At 35.2% G+C, this 19,280-nt stretch overlaps 4 protein-coding genes across 8 annotated transcripts in view; 2 read left to right on the top strand and 2 right to left on the bottom strand.

Moving 5' to 3' along the window:
- Window positions 1–486: 486 nt before the first annotated feature.
- Window positions 487–2,935, top strand: LOC111444694 (GEM-like protein 7). Of its 2 annotated transcripts, none has more exons than XM_023082694.1 (5): window positions 487–630; window positions 1,825–1,936; window positions 2,025–2,105; window positions 2,257–2,531; window positions 2,637–2,935. In XM_023082694.1, exons 1-5 carry the CDS (start codon window positions 598–600, stop codon window positions 2,820–2,822), a joined length of 687 nt encoding a protein of 228 aa, XP_022938462.1. In that variant the 5' UTR covers window positions 487–597; the 3' UTR covers window positions 2,823–2,935. The 2 variants fall into 2 exon arrangements, with proteins under 2 accessions (XP_022938462.1, XP_022938465.1); XM_023082697.1 differs by having other exon boundaries at window positions 529–630; window positions 1,604–1,936.
- Window positions 2,936–6,057: 3,122 nt separating this feature from the next.
- Window positions 6,058–8,093, top strand: LOC111444686 (putative GEM-like protein 8). Of its 2 annotated transcripts, none has more exons than XM_023082686.1 (4): window positions 6,058–6,329; window positions 6,435–6,503; window positions 7,141–7,415; window positions 7,721–8,093. In XM_023082686.1, the coding sequence occupies exons 1-4, from the start codon at window positions 6,185–6,187 to the stop codon at window positions 7,907–7,909; spliced, it is 678 nt and encodes a 225-aa protein (XP_022938454.1). In that variant the 5' UTR covers window positions 6,058–6,184; the 3' UTR covers window positions 7,910–8,093. The 2 variants fall into 2 exon arrangements, with proteins under 2 accessions (XP_022938454.1, XP_022938453.1); XM_023082685.1 differs by having other exon boundaries at window positions 7,135–7,415.
- Window positions 8,094–8,229: 136 nt separating this feature from the next.
- Window positions 8,230–13,358, bottom strand: LOC111444683 (transmembrane protein 53-like). Of its 2 annotated transcripts, none has more exons than XM_023082680.1 (5): window positions 13,204–13,358; window positions 10,961–12,028; window positions 10,684–10,789; window positions 9,949–10,154; window positions 8,230–8,637 (listed from the first exon to the last, which is right to left on the bottom strand). In XM_023082680.1, the coding sequence occupies exons 2-5, from the start codon at window positions 11,710–11,712 to the stop codon at window positions 8,364–8,366; spliced, it is 1,338 nt and encodes a 445-aa protein (XP_022938448.1). In that variant the 5' UTR covers window positions 11,713–12,028; window positions 13,204–13,358; the 3' UTR covers window positions 8,230–8,363. The 2 variants fall into 2 exon arrangements, with proteins under 2 accessions (XP_022938448.1, XP_022938449.1); XM_023082681.1 differs by lacking the exon at window positions 13,204–13,358 and adding an exon at window positions 12,349–12,455.
- A 3,360-nt stretch (window positions 13,359–16,718) lies between these two features.
- LOC111444678 (probable RNA helicase SDE3) overlaps window positions 16,719–19,280 on the bottom strand; it is a 17,650-nt gene continuing 15,088 nt past the window's right edge. For both annotated transcript variants that reach the window (XM_023082664.1, XM_023082665.1), the window contains one exon: window positions 16,719–17,767. In XM_023082664.1, coding sequence (XP_022938432.1) covers window positions 16,748–17,767 — 1,020 coding nt within the window. In that variant the 3' untranslated portion in view covers window positions 16,719–16,747. The remainder of the gene's footprint in view (window positions 17,768–19,280) is intronic.

Here is a 19,280-nt window from a genome sequence, read left to right as displayed (position 1 = left end):
TTTAGACTTTTGTTTATATGAACCGTATTTTTCTCTTTTTTTTAAGCTTTCTTTATTTTTTAAATATATTTGTTATAATTTTATATTTACATTAATTCTATAACTGATAAGAATATACTAAAATTAATTAAAAAAATAATATATTAAGCAATTAATTTCTATATAAATATTTTTTAGCATGAGTATATTTATTAAAAAATATGAAATCAGTGAAATTAATTATTAATTAGAATTAATTTAAAAAAATTATTTGCCAAAATTATTTCAATTAATAATTTAATATAAGTCTTTACTTTTTTTAAAATAATTGTAATTAATTGTGTGATTAAAATTATTTGAAATTAACTTTGATTATTTTATCTGTTAATATTTGACCGTTACATAAAGTTTTTTCTTGAATTAATTTCACAAAATAATGAAAATATTCGATTTAAATTTCACAATCACTTTCCCAAGGCCAAGTCAGTTTTTGATTACATCCTTTTGGTTCTGGTCGTTCATTTTACAACTCAAACATTGATGAATATACGCGCTAGTGATTCATCGAAAAGGATGGTTGCCACATTATCAGGTTGAATCCCAGCTTTCCAAGTCGACATGGGGACCCTCCTGATCTTCTTCTCAAGTAAGGTCATGAATTTTTCTCTCCCTCCACTAATTTTTCCTCTTTTGATCTGCCGACTTGAATTATCCTTGGATTTTTTTTTTCCCGTTTCTAGTTTGTTTGGAATGAATTAAGATCAAAATGGGATTTCCTGAATACCCATAATGAACTAGAAATATATCTTTTGGGATCGTGCACACAAGGTGTTTGATGTAAGTCCTGGTACTTTTTTCACCTTCAGTGTGGTGCTTACAAGCTTTTTTTGATGCTGGGTGTGTCAGAGGAGAAGAAAATAGCGGTTATATTAGGTAAACAACTGAGATTTTGTACTGAAAACATGATATCAAATGTCATTTCTGGTAAAACTATGCGACCGTTATGCCTTTTAGCATGTGCTAGGTGTTAGTTTTACCAATTGGGGTCTATGAAAAGTCAGCTGGCATCAGAAAGCCAATAAGCCAGCTCAAAAGTTTCAAAATCAAAGCCTCACCATTTTAAATTGAGGAAAAGTAGGAATCTGTAGTGCTATGATACAAAAGTTGTCTTGGGATCTATTTTCAATGGCCAACTTTTTCTATACTTTCTTCTTCTTATTTACTTTATCTGGGTGGGGTTGGGAGGTGGTTAAGAAATCGAATCCAAATTTCTAAATGGTATCATCAGAATTCATGTTAATAAATGTTCTAACTATGAACATTCTTATATGGGTTATCTTTGTTGAGTTGATCCTCCCCCTCACCGGATTGAGGCCTTTGTAGGATGAATGTTGTTACTCTCTCATTTCCTTGAGGTTTTTGTTGAGCTAATGCTTAGAACAAGGCCTGTTCTGCAAGAGATTAGCCTTTCTTCCGAAGCTTTCTTAGGAGATTGGAGATATTTCAAAAGGCTTTCTGTTTTGCTTTCTTTCTAAAGTTACTAAACCTAAGATCTCTTTTTCTTTTTCTTTTTCCCAATTATCTTAATCTTTTTATTCTTTCTGATGCATCCTGGATGACTCAGACAACAGAAAGTAAGATTCACCAACAATTTTCGATCCCTTTAAATATAGTGGGAGAGCCAGAGATTGATACACTAGTCATTAAGAAAACATCTCCTCCCTGCTTCTTGCTAGTTAAGAACATCCTGGTTGAGTGGCTGTAGAGATCAAGCCACTCCTAGCAAGAGAATTTGTATACCTGAATTTTCTTTATCATTAATCAAAGATGGAAGCTTTACTACAGAGACATGTTATTGGATTTCCAATTGGATCATCAGTTCAGAGACTCTTACCTGATCTTGCTGGCCACTACAACATTCCATCTCCAGACAGTAAATACCCAACATTAAAACAATGTAAGAAATCCCCCAAACTCATGCTTTGATAAATGAATGAATGAACAAGAAATGGGTTTTTGGATTGAGAATAGTCTTCACTTTCCAGGTAGTAAAGATTCAATGCTTAGCAGGGTGAACAAGCTTGGTAAAAGAGCTGACAGCTTTGCTCATGGAGTCCGGGAGCATGGTGAGTTTGTTAGTCTAGTTTCTTAGTTTATTATTAAGATTCTCAAACGCTTTGATATGCTGCTCAAGAGAACAAAGAATTGGGATGAATAAACATCCAAGTGAGCTGATTAGAATGAAAGTTTGATAGAAACTTTTCGGTTTATGAGCAGTGAAACTAGGATCCAAGATCACAGAAACTGTCAAAGGAAAGTTGAGCTTAGGAGCTAGAATTCTTCAAGTAGGTGGATTAAGAAAAATCTACAAGCAATTGTTTAATGTTGGAGATGGCGAGAAACTATTGAAGGCTGTCCACTGCTATTTGTCAACCACAGCTGGACCTATTGCAGGTCTGCTCTTCATATCCACAGCTAAGATCGCCTTCTGCAGCGACAGATCGATCAAAGTTTCTTCCCCCACCGGAGAGCTAATTCGATTCCATTACAAGGTAAGCTCGCCCGAGCAATAGTTGCTTTCTTGTTCATCATCGTCGTCGTCATCATCTTCTTCCTCTCACGCAGCACTAAAACTCGAAAGAAATGGTTGTCTGCAGGTATTGATTCCAGTAGGAAAAATAGAGAGAATCAATCAAAGTGAGAATGTGATGAAGCCTTCACAGAAGTACATGGAAATAGTTACGGTGGATAATTTTGACTTCTGGTTTATGGGGTTCTTGAAATATCGCAAAACTCTTCAATATCTTCAAGATGTGATCTATCAAGAATGCAAGAGATGCTAGATGCTTGGAGGAAGATAATGCAGCAGAAATGTTCTTTGGTTTTGATCACAATACAATCAACTCAATTGTACAAATTCTCTTGTGATTGACAAGTTATGTTCTCCACTTCTTCATCCTATTTCCTTGAAAGTTTCAAACTTTTACATTCAAAATCTCTCTCTAAGAAGATCCCACCTTTTGGATAAGCATCATCTCACCATAACATGACTTTACATGTCAATATATTGTCACCATTAGTAGTAAATCTATATTTAGATGATTGGCTTAATAAGTAAAATAAGTTTAGGCAAACGATCACTATGGTCTTCTGTAGTGGCCATTGCTCAAGTTGGTTCGTTTGAATTGCATATATTGTTTATGTGAGATCCCTATTGGGGATTATTGGGAGTGAATCCCAGTGATAGAATACTATTTCCGGAAGCTCAAAAAAGCAAAGCTATGAGAGCTTATGCTCAAAGTGGACACTATCGTACCATTGTGGAGAGTTGTGATTCCTAACATGATGTCAGAGTCATGCCCTAAACTTAACCATGTCAATAGAATCCTCAAATGTCGAACAAAGGGTCGAGCCTTGATTAAGGGGAGGCTATTCGAGAGCTCCATAAGCCTAGGGGAGGATTGTTGAGGATTATTGGGAGTGAGTCCCAGAGTCCCACCTTGGTTGAAAAAAAAAACAAAAAAACAAAACAATATCTGCTAACAGTCACGTGAAAACCTCTCCTAGGAGACGCGTTTTAGAAACTTTGAGAGAAAACTTGAAAGGGAAAGCAAAAAAAAAAAAAAAAACAATATCTGCTTGTGGTCACATCGATTGGTGAGGAGAGAATGAAACATTTTAAAAACTTAGAGAGGAAGTTCAAAAGGAAAAGTTCAAAGAGAACAATATCTACTAGGTGAATTTGAATTATCACGGTTTTATAAGTATGAATATTAAATATTTAGATTTAAATGTTTGGGATAACTAATGTCTATATTTTGTTATATAAAATAATGTTATATATAAGATAATTAATATTTGGGAGTTTATATTTTTTATACCAATTTTGTAGAAACCAAAATTAAATGATAACATATAAAATATTAAAATAGTATTTAATGATTATTTAATACTTTTAATTAATTTCAAATTATATTTTTAATATAATATGTGATGTTTAACGACTTTTCTGAACGAAAAAATTAATTAATTAATTAATTGGTATATGTTATATTAGTTGTTCAATAAATCAACTAAAATAAAAGTGCATAAACATTATATTGCAAAGCTAAAATAAATAAATAAAATGAATAAATGGACTTTTTCTTTTAGTGGAAGTTGGTACAAAATTGGGAAAAGGAATATGGGTGCCATTGCAAAGCTTAAATAAATAAAATAAAATAAAATAAAAAGATATATATATATATATATATATATATATATATATATATAAAGTGGGAAAAGGAAGCAATGTCAAATGATTCTCATAAAGCCCGTCTTTAATTTCTTTAAGATCTCAATAATATTAATTTATAAATAAATAAATAAAAGTTTCATTTTTTATTTTGAGAAATTTATGGATATATATATATATATATATGGGTCGGCCGAGATGGAGAATAATCCTCGTCACAGCTCTGTTTAGTGAACATGGAAAATTTCTCTTCATTTTCTTCCTCATTCTCCCATTTGAATAAGGATTCTCCATCTCGGGACAGATCCCACATGTTAAATAAACATATTTAACCACAACTCATCACTCAATTTTGGTAAGTTTTTAAGTTCTATTTTATTCTTATGTCAACCATAGTTAGGTTAGACTTACCAACGATGAGTTAGTAATTATTATACTTTGCGGTTGATATTATGGATGCACGACTCTTGATAAAAGATCATTAGTGATGTGAATGGTCTCTTTGACAATTAGGATGTCAATCAATGTACGAGCAGAGTCTCATACTGACGTGGTGTTTGACAATGTACACTCACAAATTTAAACTAATGCTTAATTTGAATTCATCTATGAGTTGAGTTGGTTAGGATGACTACAAATCTTTGGTAAGAAATTATCACGGTCTTTTATTAGAAAGTGAATGATATTTCATGCTATGCCATTTCTAATGATCTATGCGCGGCGGCTAACAAATTATACTCGAATCAATGTGGCATTCGTACACTCATGTCGACCATATGGCCAAGCACGTACCTAGACACGAGACTTCTAAGTGGTTAGTTCACGTGGCAAATTACCGATTTGTCTCCTAATTGATACTATTACTCGAAGTGACACATCATGTTATTTTTCGATTTCTTGCCTGCACGAATAAAGTTAAAAAAATAAAAATGTTTTCACATGACTTAACTTTTTCTTTGTATTGGTAGAAAAGGGGAAGAGTTGCATCACAAAGCTCTTACGCTTATAAAATATGATCCATTTGCAAAAGTTGCTTCCATATTTTTTTTTAAACCATTTTTTTCTTTCTAATTTTAATAGTTTTTAGATTTATCCTAAGTTTTTTTTTTACATTAATATTATTATATTACCTTTTTCGACTCGAACTCCGCTTAAAAGAATTTTTAAAGACTAAATTATAAAAATACCCTTGAACTTTATCCCATATTAGAAAAAATACACACGTTCTTTCAAAAAAATTACAATAACACCCTCAACTTTTTATAAATGTTTATAAATGTTTCAAATAGAAAATTGGGATTTGGAACAAAGACTATGACAATGTCCGAGTCTCAATTTTCATTGGAGGTCGTTATTGTATTATTCTAGGTCCAAATTTTTGTCCAAAAATGATCACATAAGGCTTTGTGACTCGTAAATAACCAACCCATCGGTATGAGTGATAAATTTTTACTAATTTTCATAAAAAACGAATCTTAGGCTTAAATATACTAACCGGACAGTATGAATGATCAATTTCGTCCATACGAACTTTAGAATTAAATAACCGTTAAAAAAAACGAATCCAAATTACACAAAAGTATGTGAACACAATTCCTTAAAAGAATTTAAAGAAGCCAGGTAAAGTAATTAAGGCATAGTTTATAAATGTATACGTGCTTGCATAACAAGAAAGCATCCTTCTTAAGGGTCTTGCAAAAAAGGCAATTCCACTATGCTTTATTTTCCAAGTAAAAATTACAAAGCCCCAACATTATCTTGGCTCCCTTTATGATCCTTTTCTCTTAAAAAACTCTTTCACTGATATCCGTTCTTTTAATAATCTTGGTGGACGGCCATGGCTGACTCAGCTCAAAGCTTCATGTTTCAATGTCTCACCATTTATAAGAGTTGGAGGAAGAACATTGATCATCCCCCCTCACTCCTTTACCTTGTACATTAATTCATACATACAAGTAGAAGCAGAAGAAAATGGATGCTTTGATGACACGAGAAGTTGCCGGGATCCTTGTTGGCTCCACGGCGTTTCAGCCGGTTGAGAAGTCGCTGAAGAGACTGTTGCCTGCTCCGATCGGTAGTCAATCTCCCGATGGCGAACCCCGGGCGACAAAACAATGTAAAGCTTCTATTTCTTTTTTTCTTTCCTTGGGTTGATGTCTATGTGTATTTGTTGTGAGGGTGAATGGTGACTGAATGGAGAGAGTTTTGTAAATGTTTGCAGGTAGGGAGGATGCAGTTGTTAGCAGGGGGAGCAAGGTTGGGAGTTTTGCCCATGGAGTTAGAGAACATGGTAAGCTTTTTTTTTCACTATATGGTTCTTTAATATCAAATCAAATCCATGAGGCTTATAATTAAGACTTTCAACATCCCATTAAACCAACTTAAAGATGATTGCTCGTCAATCAAATTATTATAGTTGTAACAGCTCAAGTCCACCTAGTAGATATTGTCTTCTTTGGGTTTTTCCTTTCGGGCTTCCCCTCAAGGTTTTAAAACGCTTCTATTTTTCCATACTTTTATAAAGAATATTTCGTTTCCCTCTCCAACCGATGTGGGATCTCACAATCCATCTCCTTTTTGGGCTCAGCGTCCTTGCTGACACTCATCTCCCTCTCCAATCGATGTGGGATCTCACAATCCACCCTCTTTGGGGCTTAGTGTCCTTGTTGGCACACCACCCATTGTCTGACTCTGATACCATTAGTGACAGCCTAAGTCCACCACTAGCAGATATTGTCTTCTTTGGGCTTTCCCTTCCGGACTTCTCCTTAAAAGTTTTAAAACGTGTATGCTAGGGTGAAGTTTCCACTTTCCACACCTTTATAAAGAATGTTTCGCTTTCCTCTCCAACCGATGTGGGATCTCACAATAGTACAACATAGAAGCCATGAACTTATGTTTGTATTGTTTGGTTTGTCAAGTTGCAGTGAGATTAGGACAAAAGATCAGAGAAACAGTGAAGGGAAAGTTAAACTTGGGAGCAAAGATTCTTCAAGTTGGTGGGTTGAGGAAAGTTTACAAGCAGTTATTTAGTGTAAGAGAAGGAGAGAAGCTATTGAAGGCTTGTCAATGCCATTTGTCAACAACAACAGGACCTCTTGCAGGTCTTCTCTTTATATCCACACACAAACTAGCTTTTTGCAGTGACAAATCACTCAAACTTTCTTCCCCAACTGGAGAGCTCCTAAGATTTCATTACAAGGTAACAACCTATCTCTCTCTTCGATCCACTATTTGTTTACGAGAGAAACACATTCTTATTAGGTCTCCCCTCATCTGGCTCTATGCAGGCTTAACCGCCGCACCGAGTTTACAAGGAGACACTGTAAGATGGGTAGTTTGTCTCGGGATTAGTTCCTTGAAGGACCAACTAATTATTAGTAAAGTCATGTTCGAAAAGGGAACAAACCCGTCTTAGGTCAAAAAAAGTTATGGTTAAAATTTTCTTTCGAACGTAAAGTTGTCTCGAGTTAGAGGTTTACTAAACTGGTTGTGATGTTGGTGCAGGTAGTGATTCCAATGGGGAGGATAGAGAGAGTGAACCAAAGTAAGAATGTGATGAAGCCTTCACAGAAATACTTGGAGATAGTAACGGTGGATAATTTTGATTTCTGGTTCATGGGGTTCCAAAATTTCCAAAAAACATTCAGATTTCTTCAACAAGCTATCTCGCATGAGTGGAAGACTAACTGCTAGTTATGTTTGGAACTTGGAAGAATATGTTTAGCAGAAGTGTTTTCTTTTCTATTCTATTCCTTTCGGTTTCCTTGTGCTTCCTAGGATTTACTTAATGGAGCCAAGGAAAGCTAGATAGACACATTTGTCTCAATTTGTACAAATTTCAATTAGTATCAATGTAAGTTGATATATATTATGTGTATGTTTGGTGTTAGCTTCTCCAAATTTATAGTCACTCAAATTTTTAGAATCATGGGGTGACTATTGTTTATGTTATACGCATGCACCCCTCTCGTGCTCGTTCAACAGCACAAGCCGAGCATGATCAACACCCCATAAATACAAAAGAACTTTGATCTATATTATAAACCAATGAATTTTAGGCTTCTGTTTGCCCTCACTGGTTTGTGAGAACAAACAATGTTGTATAAAAAGAAGATGGGGTAAAATGGTGAGCAACGAACTCATTGAGCTAACAGGACTCTCTACAACAAGAGGTAAACAAGCAATCGGCCAGGAACTGACTAAGCTGAGAAGTATACAATTTTGGGTCATTCCTAAAATGATCTACATGAGGGGTGGACACAAAATTACAAGCTCTAACCTCATGTCCTGCGCGTCGTTGCTCCTCTATAAATGATTCCACGGAATCTGCTGGGATAACTCGATCTGCTGAGCTGTAGATATACAGTTGAGGGCAGCTTGGTTGTGACGACGATAATGTGTTCAACACATCAGAGAGCCTCCTGGTAGGAAAATATAACAATTTTCGTCTTTTAGATTTCATGGACAGGTCTATGAACTAAACTTGCACATAAACTGTAGTTACAAATCTAAACAAGGCACAGTTGTAAATGGATATGAAATTAATCATATTTATGCACTGTCTCTTGTTAATGACCATCCTATATAATTTTAGAGTTCAATATTTTCCAAATTTTTCTTGCATCTGCTCTATCTTGTAATATACTGGTAGTAGTGGCAGCAAAAGGAAGGTGCCATTACAGGAAGGACCAACCCCTCTACACCCCCATCTTCCACCGACTATCTACCACCAGCCCGACACTCTCTCGACAACCAGAAAACCAACTACCGACCCCTAAAGAAGGGATCTGCCACTCAATTGAAGTCAATTCCATTTATAGAGGCACAAGATTGAAGATTACAAAGTCTATAAGAGATAGAGCCTTCTTTGTCACACTACCCTGGGAATCATTGCATTGGCTGGTTACTATCTTCAAAACCATTGTCTCCGCTTCTCTAAACCAGAAATTCTTCAAAGAAGAGAGGTTCGTTGAACATAACATTTTGGTTGAGAAAATTACCTACAAGAAAGGAACATTAGCTGGACTACTTTGGATGCTAATGGTTTGTCAAGGGTATCTTCATGATGTGGAACGACTCTACTCTATCCATCTTTGATATCACCAAAGGCCGGTACACTTTAACCACCCTCTTCATTCATGCTGATGGGTTTAAGTTTTGGATTTCAGGGGTTTGTGGCCTTTGAAGATTCTGGAAGAGACCTAGTTTTTGGCAAGAACTTTTTTATTTGTCCTTCCTCTACTCCTGAGTATTGGTGGAAAGACATATGGTCTTATCATGAAACTCAAAGGGATGAAGGAAATGATCAAACCGTGGATTAAAGACATTTTTTGGCTGCAAACTCACCTCAAAGAAACCAGGTTTTGAAGGTAATTTCTATTATTGACAACCTTGAGGAATCTGACCCCATTCCCTTGGTTCAACAGATATAAAGAAAGCAAATGATAGCTGAGCTATTATCTTTGGCTGCTAGGGAAGAAATTAATGTACGAAAAGCTTTTTCCACCGTATTATGGCTGCCAAAAATAGAAAGCACTATCCTAAGAATTCTCTCTGGGCTAAATTGTCTAGCATCTTTGCTTTATATAGTTTGCTTCCCTTTTATTCAATTGGGAAAGCCTTCTGTAATCATCATAGATTATCTATCCCTTCTGTAAATTTCATACATTAATAAAATTGTTTCTAATAAAAATAATATTAGTTATAACAATCGCATTTAAAAGGGAAACTACCTGTTCACTGTAGGTAGTTTCAAAACGAAGCCGAAGATCTTTTCCAAAACTAATAGAAGTGCTGCTTCGGTAACTGCAGGTTTAGGTTCTATATTTTCTTTATTGCTGATTGATATTTCCATCCCTGTGTTGTCCAAGGTTGTCAATCCTTTTGTTGCCACACTGTTCTTTTTCAAAAAGGCTGCAGAGAAGCCTGAAGCCCAGACCTAGAAAAGCAATAACAAGATTTAACAAATACTTTCCCTCATAGTTGTTAAAAAAAATAAACTCAGATAGAAACACAGATCACCATCAATCCTTACTAAAAGAGAAAGTCCTTGAATGTAAATTGACCTATTACAAGCAAAAATAAGGTGCAAGATAAATAAAAGAGCTGTGAGAACCTACAACAAACGTTACTTTAAATTCACAGAGAAAATAATAATTGAATAAACAAAAATTTGTCCTTATCCATAATTTTAAATATACATGATATGCAAGGAAAAAGGGCCACTTGAGTCTTTTTCCCATATGAAACCTGATAAATCGACGGTGGAGAATACCCAATTCAGTGATCTTATTTTTACTTTAAATCAAAGCATAGTTTACAGTACAAGGTTAATACATACAGCAAGCACCAATTTTTTGAATAAGGGAAATGGCGTCAACATGGTGCAATAGTAACTGTATATCTTCTAATATTGATGACTGCCTCGTTGACAAAGAAGAAGAATTTCATTTCAAGGCTGCCATTACCTGAGGATCAGGAGCTGCAAAAGGAGCAGAATCAACAATGCAGCCCTTAATCCTTCCCAATAAAGAAGAATCATGATTCTGAAACTTCTCCAGAATTGCTCCATACCTGCATCGAGATAAGTCCAAGGGAACAATCACGTAAAGACATTGGTTCAAGAAAAGCCCAAGGTGCTAAATGTGAAGTGCAAAAATCCCCATTACCAACTCCCAGCAAAATAGGAAAATGAACAAACTTTCATTCTGCGTGCATTTTCAATGAAGAGGGAGAAAAACGTACGTTAACCATCCAGTATTGCTAAAAGTGTGAAACACCAGGTTCTTCCCGTGCTCCTCTTCCAACCAATCAGCTAGATGGTTCACAAGCAAGTCAATGTGCTGTTCAACTTTCCCACCAAGCTGATACGCAAGTATCTCAGCCATTGGAAAAGTAAAGGTAATGGCATGAAAACCCCTGGAAGTATACCATTCGGCGTATCTATTTAAATGTTTCTGCTTTGCTCCCAACCATCCTAATAAAACCACCACCGTCCTAGATTTTGCCACTGAACAAGCAGAACTACCCGTAATATCTACCGACGTTGGCTCCGGTAAATGCCATCTGTACATAACCTCAGAAGGTGGGAAAGAAAGATTACGTGAAGGTGCAGCCTGCTTTGATGCCTTGGTCAATGCAGCTGACTGATATAAATTAGAGAGAACGGAGGAGGAAGCCAAAGACGTGCGGAAGTTTCCAACATAGTTGCAACTGGAATTTGGAATCGGAAAGCTACATTTAGGGATAGGTGCATGAATTTTAGTAACAAATGATAAGTATGCAAGTTTTGAAACAGGAGTATGGGAAACAAATGACGTCCTTGATTCCTTCAAGAAATCCAAAATTGATTCTGAGGAAGAAGGAGGAAAAGAAAAAGAAGCCTCTGGGGGTCTCTGAGACGGTAACTTGTCTGAAAAGTCAGAGGAAAAAGATGCCACAGCCACAGCAGTTACAGCGACGAATGGTCGTTGAAGGATTCCGGACAAGGAACCCATATCCAAGACACAGATCAAAATGTCTCATGCCAATTGCAGATTACTCCGAAAGATCATGAGGCAAAAATCAAGAGTCGAGCAATCTAAGATGAACACGCCCAGAAAGCGAGACCTTTCTAGGAGATTACTGAAAGTTAATGGGCACGAGAAAGATGATCTTCGGATGGATCTTTGAAACTGTTCAATTCAATAAAATCGGGCTGTCAACTACTTTGATAGCCGATGTCATTTATCCTCAAACCAAACCGTCCAAGAAGTTTCCCAGAAAATGTGGGTTTTGGTCAAGTCCTCTTTCCGTTCCCACCCACGCACGTTCCTGAAACAACAGAAAAACACGTCTCCAGCAAATTAGAACATTAATCTCACATGGCTAAGTAACACGATTAAATAACACTATACTTTTAAACTAGGAACTGGGAAACCCCAAAAAGGAGGGAAAAAGAATTAGTTGACGCCACGTGTTGTGAGCTCCAGCCAAAGAACTCGGTGAGGATAGCGACACAACTCCAGAAAAAACAGGCCCCCCATCTTCAGAAGGAAGATGAGACCATTGATAAGGATTTGTCATTTTATGCGTTGCCGTCCATATAATAATATGCTCAGGATAAAAAAAAGTGAACCAGAAAACAAACACACCCAATAATATCCAATCCAAGTAAACGGATTGATTTGCTAAACAGAGCATGAACCGCCCGGATCAACTACGCCAACCTCAAACTCAAAAGATAGATCTACTCGAGGTCTGGAATAACAGCAGGTAAAAGACGTACGATTCACATCACGAGTCATAATCCCAGGCTGACTTGGTCGTGAACAAAACATGCCCGTTGAACTTTCAAACTCGGTAAAAAAATGTGAAACAGGTCTCAATATTCGAAGTAATTCAGAAGAAATCCAGTCCTCACACTCTAAACAAGTCAATTTAATCTTTTCACATTCGAAATTTGGATACTAATTCGTTCAATAATTCTCAGTAGACAAACACTCGGTGACTCTCTTTCTACAGTACATACACAGACGGTCAAATCGGAGGAAGAGCATTGAATTTTCCACAATGCGGCGCTGGTTCTGGTATACTAACTATTAACAAAAAGAAAAATGAATCGTTCCTCTCTAAAAACGCATACCGCGTCCTAAAATCGGCGTTCCTCCAAACTACCCTATATTCAACCTCAGACAATATCTCATTTCATTGCATTGCTATAGAATCTTCAAAAATTTAAAAAAAAATCGACAATGAGGAAATCCGATCATCGGACTTCAACCCGGCCGGAAGGAAATACCAGAACAACAATCAAAATGAGGGTGAAAACTAGCAAATAGCTCGCCGGCAGGCTAGTTCGAAATCAGAACAAAATCCAGAAAATCACACGCAAAGAAACAGGAGAAGACAAGCAGAGACCGGAACACAAAAACAGCAATCACAAAACACGAAATCGAATCAAAGAATGAAAAATGCAGGTTCATGAAGAGATCAAAAGAGAAACATACCGTCGAAGGGGAGTGGGAGAGAAGGAAAGAAAGCAAAATCCTATGTCGGTTCCTTGTTTTTCTGCAACTTCTATACGTTAAGAAGACGAAGGAATGAAGCAATGAATGGCGGAGAAGAAAGAGCGAACACGCGGAAGAACGAAAATTCCGTAATATTTATACTAACCGTTAGTTAGCGTTACGATTAATATTTATAATATTTATATTCTTTTGAATCTTTATATTTATTTTCTAAAAAATATATAACGGTGGGTCCCAAATCCCAACCCCATTCCCTTTCCAAGATTATTCGATGATATTTTTAAAAAATATAATATTTAAAAAAATAAAGAAATAGTGATTTTAAAATTTATTGAAAATAGTACCATTCTTTTAAATATTTATTTTATATTTTTATAACTTTAAAAATTAAATAATTTTTTATGAAATATAAAAATTATTATAAATTATATCTTAAAATTGTACTTATTTTCTCACAATTTTGATGTTTCTAAATAAATGAAGAAATTACATCTAAATTATGATTGGATTTATAATTTAATTAGTAAGATATTAATAACATTAATTTATAAATGCATACAATCTCATTAAATATAAAGATAATAAAGCAATATAAATATACCACAATCAATATTAATAAACCCAGTGTGAGATACTTTTATCCAACACCTCCCCTCGAACAAAATACGCCTCCCTTTAATCGAGGTTCGACTTTTTTGGAGTCTTAGTCATTTTTTACGGCCTTCGAGGAGGCTTAACTCTTTTTTCTTTTTGGAGTCGTATGTTCGACATTCGAGGATTTGCCAATCTATTGGCACGACTATGTTTAGGGCATGACTCTGATACCATGTTAGACGAACACGAGTCTTCACAATGGTATGATATTTTCCACTTTGAGCATAAGCTCTCGTGGCTTTGCTTGTTAAATACTCAAATCTCACCTAAACCAAAAATTAACATTAGCAAGTTGGACACAAGCCATGGACCTATACGTTACTCTAAATAGGGTGTTCATATAACATAATAATCCGACCAACCCAGACTACGCGATCTCAAAATTGAGTTGGGTCCTATCTTTTTTTATTTGGGTTGGGTTAATTTTTGGAAAACTGACCATTTGGTTCAGTTTACTAGTCAACCTTTTAGAAATTTTTTTTAGGATGCATGTGAGTGAAGACAAAACATGCTAAAATAACTCGTACTAATTGGTGGAGATAATGTTTAAGTCAAGTTGATAACACGATCGTGTCACGAGAAATATAAAAATCAAATGGGGATGAAGCAAATTAAAAAAAAAAAAAAACTATATATATATATATATAGATATATGCTGTTTTTATTCATTATTCTTTATTTATTTATTTATTCTTTTATGAAAAAAGGATTAATGTGTTGGAATATGTGAGAAGATATTCTAAAAAAAAATATTGGAATGGTAGAAGAGGAGGAATGGGTGAAGGGCATGCCCATAAGCATCAAAGCTTTTTGCCCAAAAAAAAGATTATGATATTATGAAACGCAAATTTCAATCAATACATTGTCGATGTAACGATCCAGATTCAATGGATATTGTCTTCTTTGAGCTTCTCTTGAAGGCTTTAAAATGCGTTTGCTCCAAGTAGGGGAAGGGTGTTTTGTTTTCCTCCCTAACCAATGTGGGACATTACAGTCGACCTATTAAGGATAAAAAAGAGTTACTCTCGAATTTTTACGGTTGTTTTTCGAGTTCACTTCTTTTAATTTATTTTTAATGAAATAATTTCGAAAGTTTTAAAAAGAAAAAAAAATTATGGAATATATTTATGCAGTGAAGGGGGAGAGAAAAGAATCAAATAAAAAAAATAAAATAATTATTATATAAATTTTATTCTTAAGCTTAGACATAATGATATATTATCTGTAAAATAAAAAATCAATGCTTTTAGAAAATTCAAATGTAGGAGTTAATCTAAGTTAAAATTTCAAATATATAATAAGAAATTATTTAAAATTTATAGGAATTAAATGAAAATTATTTTATTTAATCTAAATTATTTGATAAAATTTTTAAAATTTTATTGAAAATATGACAAATTTTTAGAAAAGTTTATTTTGAATATTATCGTCTACTTCATTTTGACAAATAATAATTAAAAAAATATTTCTATTAAATAGACGGTCAAGATTCTCCTATAAACGACAATCACAGACAAGTTAAAGTTGAATATTTTAAATAAAAAAGGTTTTATTTTTTTTATTTTTTTTTTATTTTTATTTTCTTTTTTGAGTTATGGAATTTTATCAAATATGGCTTAAAACCACATAAAATGAAACACTTGGAACAAATTAAAGAATTTAAGAATAATTACATTTTTAATCCTTTAATTAATTATTTATTTATTTTAAAATCTCTTAAAAATAAGTTTAAAAATTCCTTTTATTATTATTTTAAATATTCACGTAATATTTAAAATTAAAAATGTTAGGTATTCAAGATTGTCCATAAAAAAATCATGCTAGTTTAAAATCTATTAAATAAATACTTTAAATTAGACTTTTTTTTTTTTTTTAGAATACATATAAACTTTTTAAAAAAATTTAAAAATTGTACCCGGTTTTAAAAAGTATTTATGAAGTTTCAAAAGTAATCTTGAATAGTTTAGAGATAATTTATGAGGTATCGATAGATAGATGTTTCCATCCATAATTGATAGATTGAATTTAAGAATTTTTTATATTTGTTTACCAAGGTTAAAAGAAGTTAATAATACTTTTAAAATTGTATGGGTATTTTTTAAACATAATATTAACTCATTTTTTTTAGCTTATTACCAAAGTTGAAGGGTATTAATGAAACTTTTTAAAATTAAAAAAATATTTTTGAAAATTAACATCCTATATATATAGTGATGTCCTACATTGTTTAGGGAGGAGAACAAATCAGTATAAGAGGTGGAAACCTTCCCCTAGCAGACGGTTTTAAAGCATTGAGGGGAAGCCCGAAAGGGAAAGCCCGAAAAGGACAATATTTGTTTGCAGTGGATTTGAGTTGTTACAAATAGTATTAGAGCCAGACACCGGATGATGTGTCAGCCTTCTCGCTATTCTCCGAAGGGGGTAGACACGAGGCGGTGTGCCAGTAAGGACACTGGCCCCAAAGGGAGTGGATTTGGGATAGTCCCACATCGATTGGAGGAAGGAAAGAGTACCAGCGAGGACGTTGGACCCCGAAGGGGGTGGATTGTGATATCCCACATTGGTTGGGGAGGAGAACAAATCACCATTTATAAGGGTGTGAAACCTTCCCCTAACATACGTGTTTTGAAGCCTTGAGGGAAAATCTGAAAGAGGGTAGATTGTGATGTCCAACATCGGTTGGGGAGGAGAATAAACCACCATTTATAAGGGTGTGGAACCTTCCCATAACAAACGCGTTTTAAAGTCTTGAGAGAAAGCCCGAATGGGAAAGCCCAAAGAGGACAATATCTGCTAGCGGTGGGCCTAGGTCGTTACATACATATATATATATATATATATATATATATATATTATAAAATATGGTATGTTAATACATATATGTACCGGTCAACCCAACAACTTCGCCATTACTTCCTGTCTGTTCCTCTAAGCCTGAAATGAATAGAGGATTAAGGTCTATATATGGCAAGCTTAGCTCAAGTCTTTCAAAATATGATGTCTTCAATCCATTTCTTCGACCGATTGTTGACCGAACATTAGGTTGGTTCCCTGTCTGTCCAGTAACTATAACACTGGTTGCATTTGTAGCAAACTTAGTCAAAGGCACCAACGTCTCTGGCTCGATAGCTGCCGATGCATCGAGCAAGAAAATATGGTTGAAATGTCCAGCAGCCAAGCCTTTAGCATGTAGTCGGAAGCTACTCATGTACGTCGAGAATATAATCTTGTATTCGCGGAGCTTGTCGAGTATTGGAGAACTGAAACACTGCTCGTCCTCGTTGTAATAACACGAAGACAATATGTCGTATGGTACATCGTCTCGCTCTCGAAAAGCGGCGATAGCACGAAACATGTTGGACTCGGGAATCACCTTCTTCAAAGATATCATCAGCTCATCACATGTTGAGTTTTTAGGAGCACAGATTAGGATTCTGCAATTAGGAGAGGTTGAGTAAATCTGAATCACTGCTTCTTTAACGATTGTGCCTGTTCTCGAAAGCTCGAACGTTCGATTCCGGGCTCGGTCGTTGACGTGAATGCACGGTGGACCGTTGATCAGATAAGGTGGTGAGCCATGAAGGTTCAAAATGTGATGGACTGCATTTTTTTGAGCAGGATCAAGACATTGATGGGTAGAATGTGTAACTTGAATGGAGGGATGTCTTGTTCTTGACATGGATTCAGGGAAAAGGAAATTGTGGAACAAAGAATCAGATGCTTCTTGTATGGCTTGGTGAGCTCTTTTTAAACAAACTCTGTTGAAGGTGAAACTGATATCATATTTGTTGGTTTCATGATGCCAGTCATAAAAATCGTCTCCAAAATCAACCAAAAGAACGCTTCCCTTCCTCGACCTATGACTCGAAGAAACTCGATAGACGAAACCCTGTTAAATACAAGATTTCAAGTATTAAATAACAATGTAAATGTGTAACAGCCAAATCCCACCACTAATAGATATGGATTCGTTATGTATCGTTATCAGCCTTATGGTTTTAAAACGAGTCTATTAGAGGGAGGTTTCCACACCCTTATAAGAAATGCTTCGTTCCCCTCTCCAACCGATGTAGGATCTCATAATCCACTCCCCTACGGGCCCAACGTCCTCGCTGGCACACCACCCAGTGTCTGGCTCTGATACTAGTTGTAATAGCCCTCACGATTTTAAAATGTGTCGATTAGAGAGAGGTTTCTATACCCTTCTAAAGAATGCTTAGTTCCTCTCTTCAACCAATATAGAATCTCTAACGAGAAAGAAATGGTCACAGTTGCTAAATTGAGCAAGCATAATATAGTTTGGATGAGTATCAAGTTTACTGGCTGTCTATAGGAGAAGAGCCTAAATGCAAGCTTTCATTACATAATATCTTCAATTCCAAGGTCCAAACTGAAACAAAGATATGCTAAGTGTTCGTCAATTCCATTAGTTTCTCAGCTATGAAAAGTGTAAATTGATCGTCCCTAAAATTTTAAATTCTATGTCTAACAAGTTTCTAAATTTTTACTTTTTGTTGAATAGGTCAAATTTTTATAATTCGTGAGCAGGTTGAATACACCGTAGACTTATTAGACACAAAATTAAAAGATCCGAATCTAAATTCACAGACCTATTAGAACAAAATTTGAAAGTTTAAGTACTCTCAATGACCTGTAAAATCTAAGCAGGAAAGTTCAAACAACATATGTTTGTACGATCAGATTAACATTTTTCATGAATAGTCAGTTTGGATTTCGAGAACTTGCAGAGATTCAACTAGTAAAAAGTTACAGAAAAACAGAATTTGAAAGTTTAAGTACTCTAAATGATTTGTTAAATCTAAGCATGAAAGTTCAAGAACTATGAATTATGGTTGTACGATCAGATTAACATTTTTCATGAATAATCCGTCTGGATTTCGAGAACTTGGAGTGTCACGACCCCAAATTAAGCCGTGACTAACATTGTATGACATGTAATGCATAAACGAGAAATTCAAGGAAATCATTTGTTTCAAAAGAAAAACATATCTTTATTAGAAGGACATAAGTGCCTAGGTAAAAGAAAAACAAGGAAAGGAACATGTGAGACAAAGTGTACTATTTAGTAAACTAGACTGACGCCCCGGGACACGCTTCCTCTGTGACAACCCACATCGATCGACGCGCCCTCTCTTGACTCGACGCCTCACGTACCTGAAAAAAAAGTATAAAGGGAATGAGTATAAAAATTATACTCAGTAAGCCACCTACTTGTAGGCTCTTACCGCACCCTAAACTTAGCAGACGATCACGGGCTTTCCTTTGGCTCTAGAACAACTGAAATCGGGCCTTACCTCATTAGGGCTTTCTCTCTTGGAACTTATCCCTTTGGTCCTCTTTGGTTCCTAGACCTTTTATTTAAACCCATAGAGTTCCTTTTA

The sequence above is a fragment of the Cucurbita moschata genome, unplaced genomic scaffold, assembly GCF_002738365.1.
Source record: "Cucurbita moschata cultivar Rifu unplaced genomic scaffold, Cmos_1.0 Cmo_Scf00007, whole genome shotgun sequence".
Taxonomy (NCBI): Eukaryota; Viridiplantae; Streptophyta; class Magnoliopsida; order Cucurbitales; family Cucurbitaceae; genus Cucurbita; species Cucurbita moschata.
This window is presented reverse-complemented; position numbering and strand designations above follow the sequence as displayed.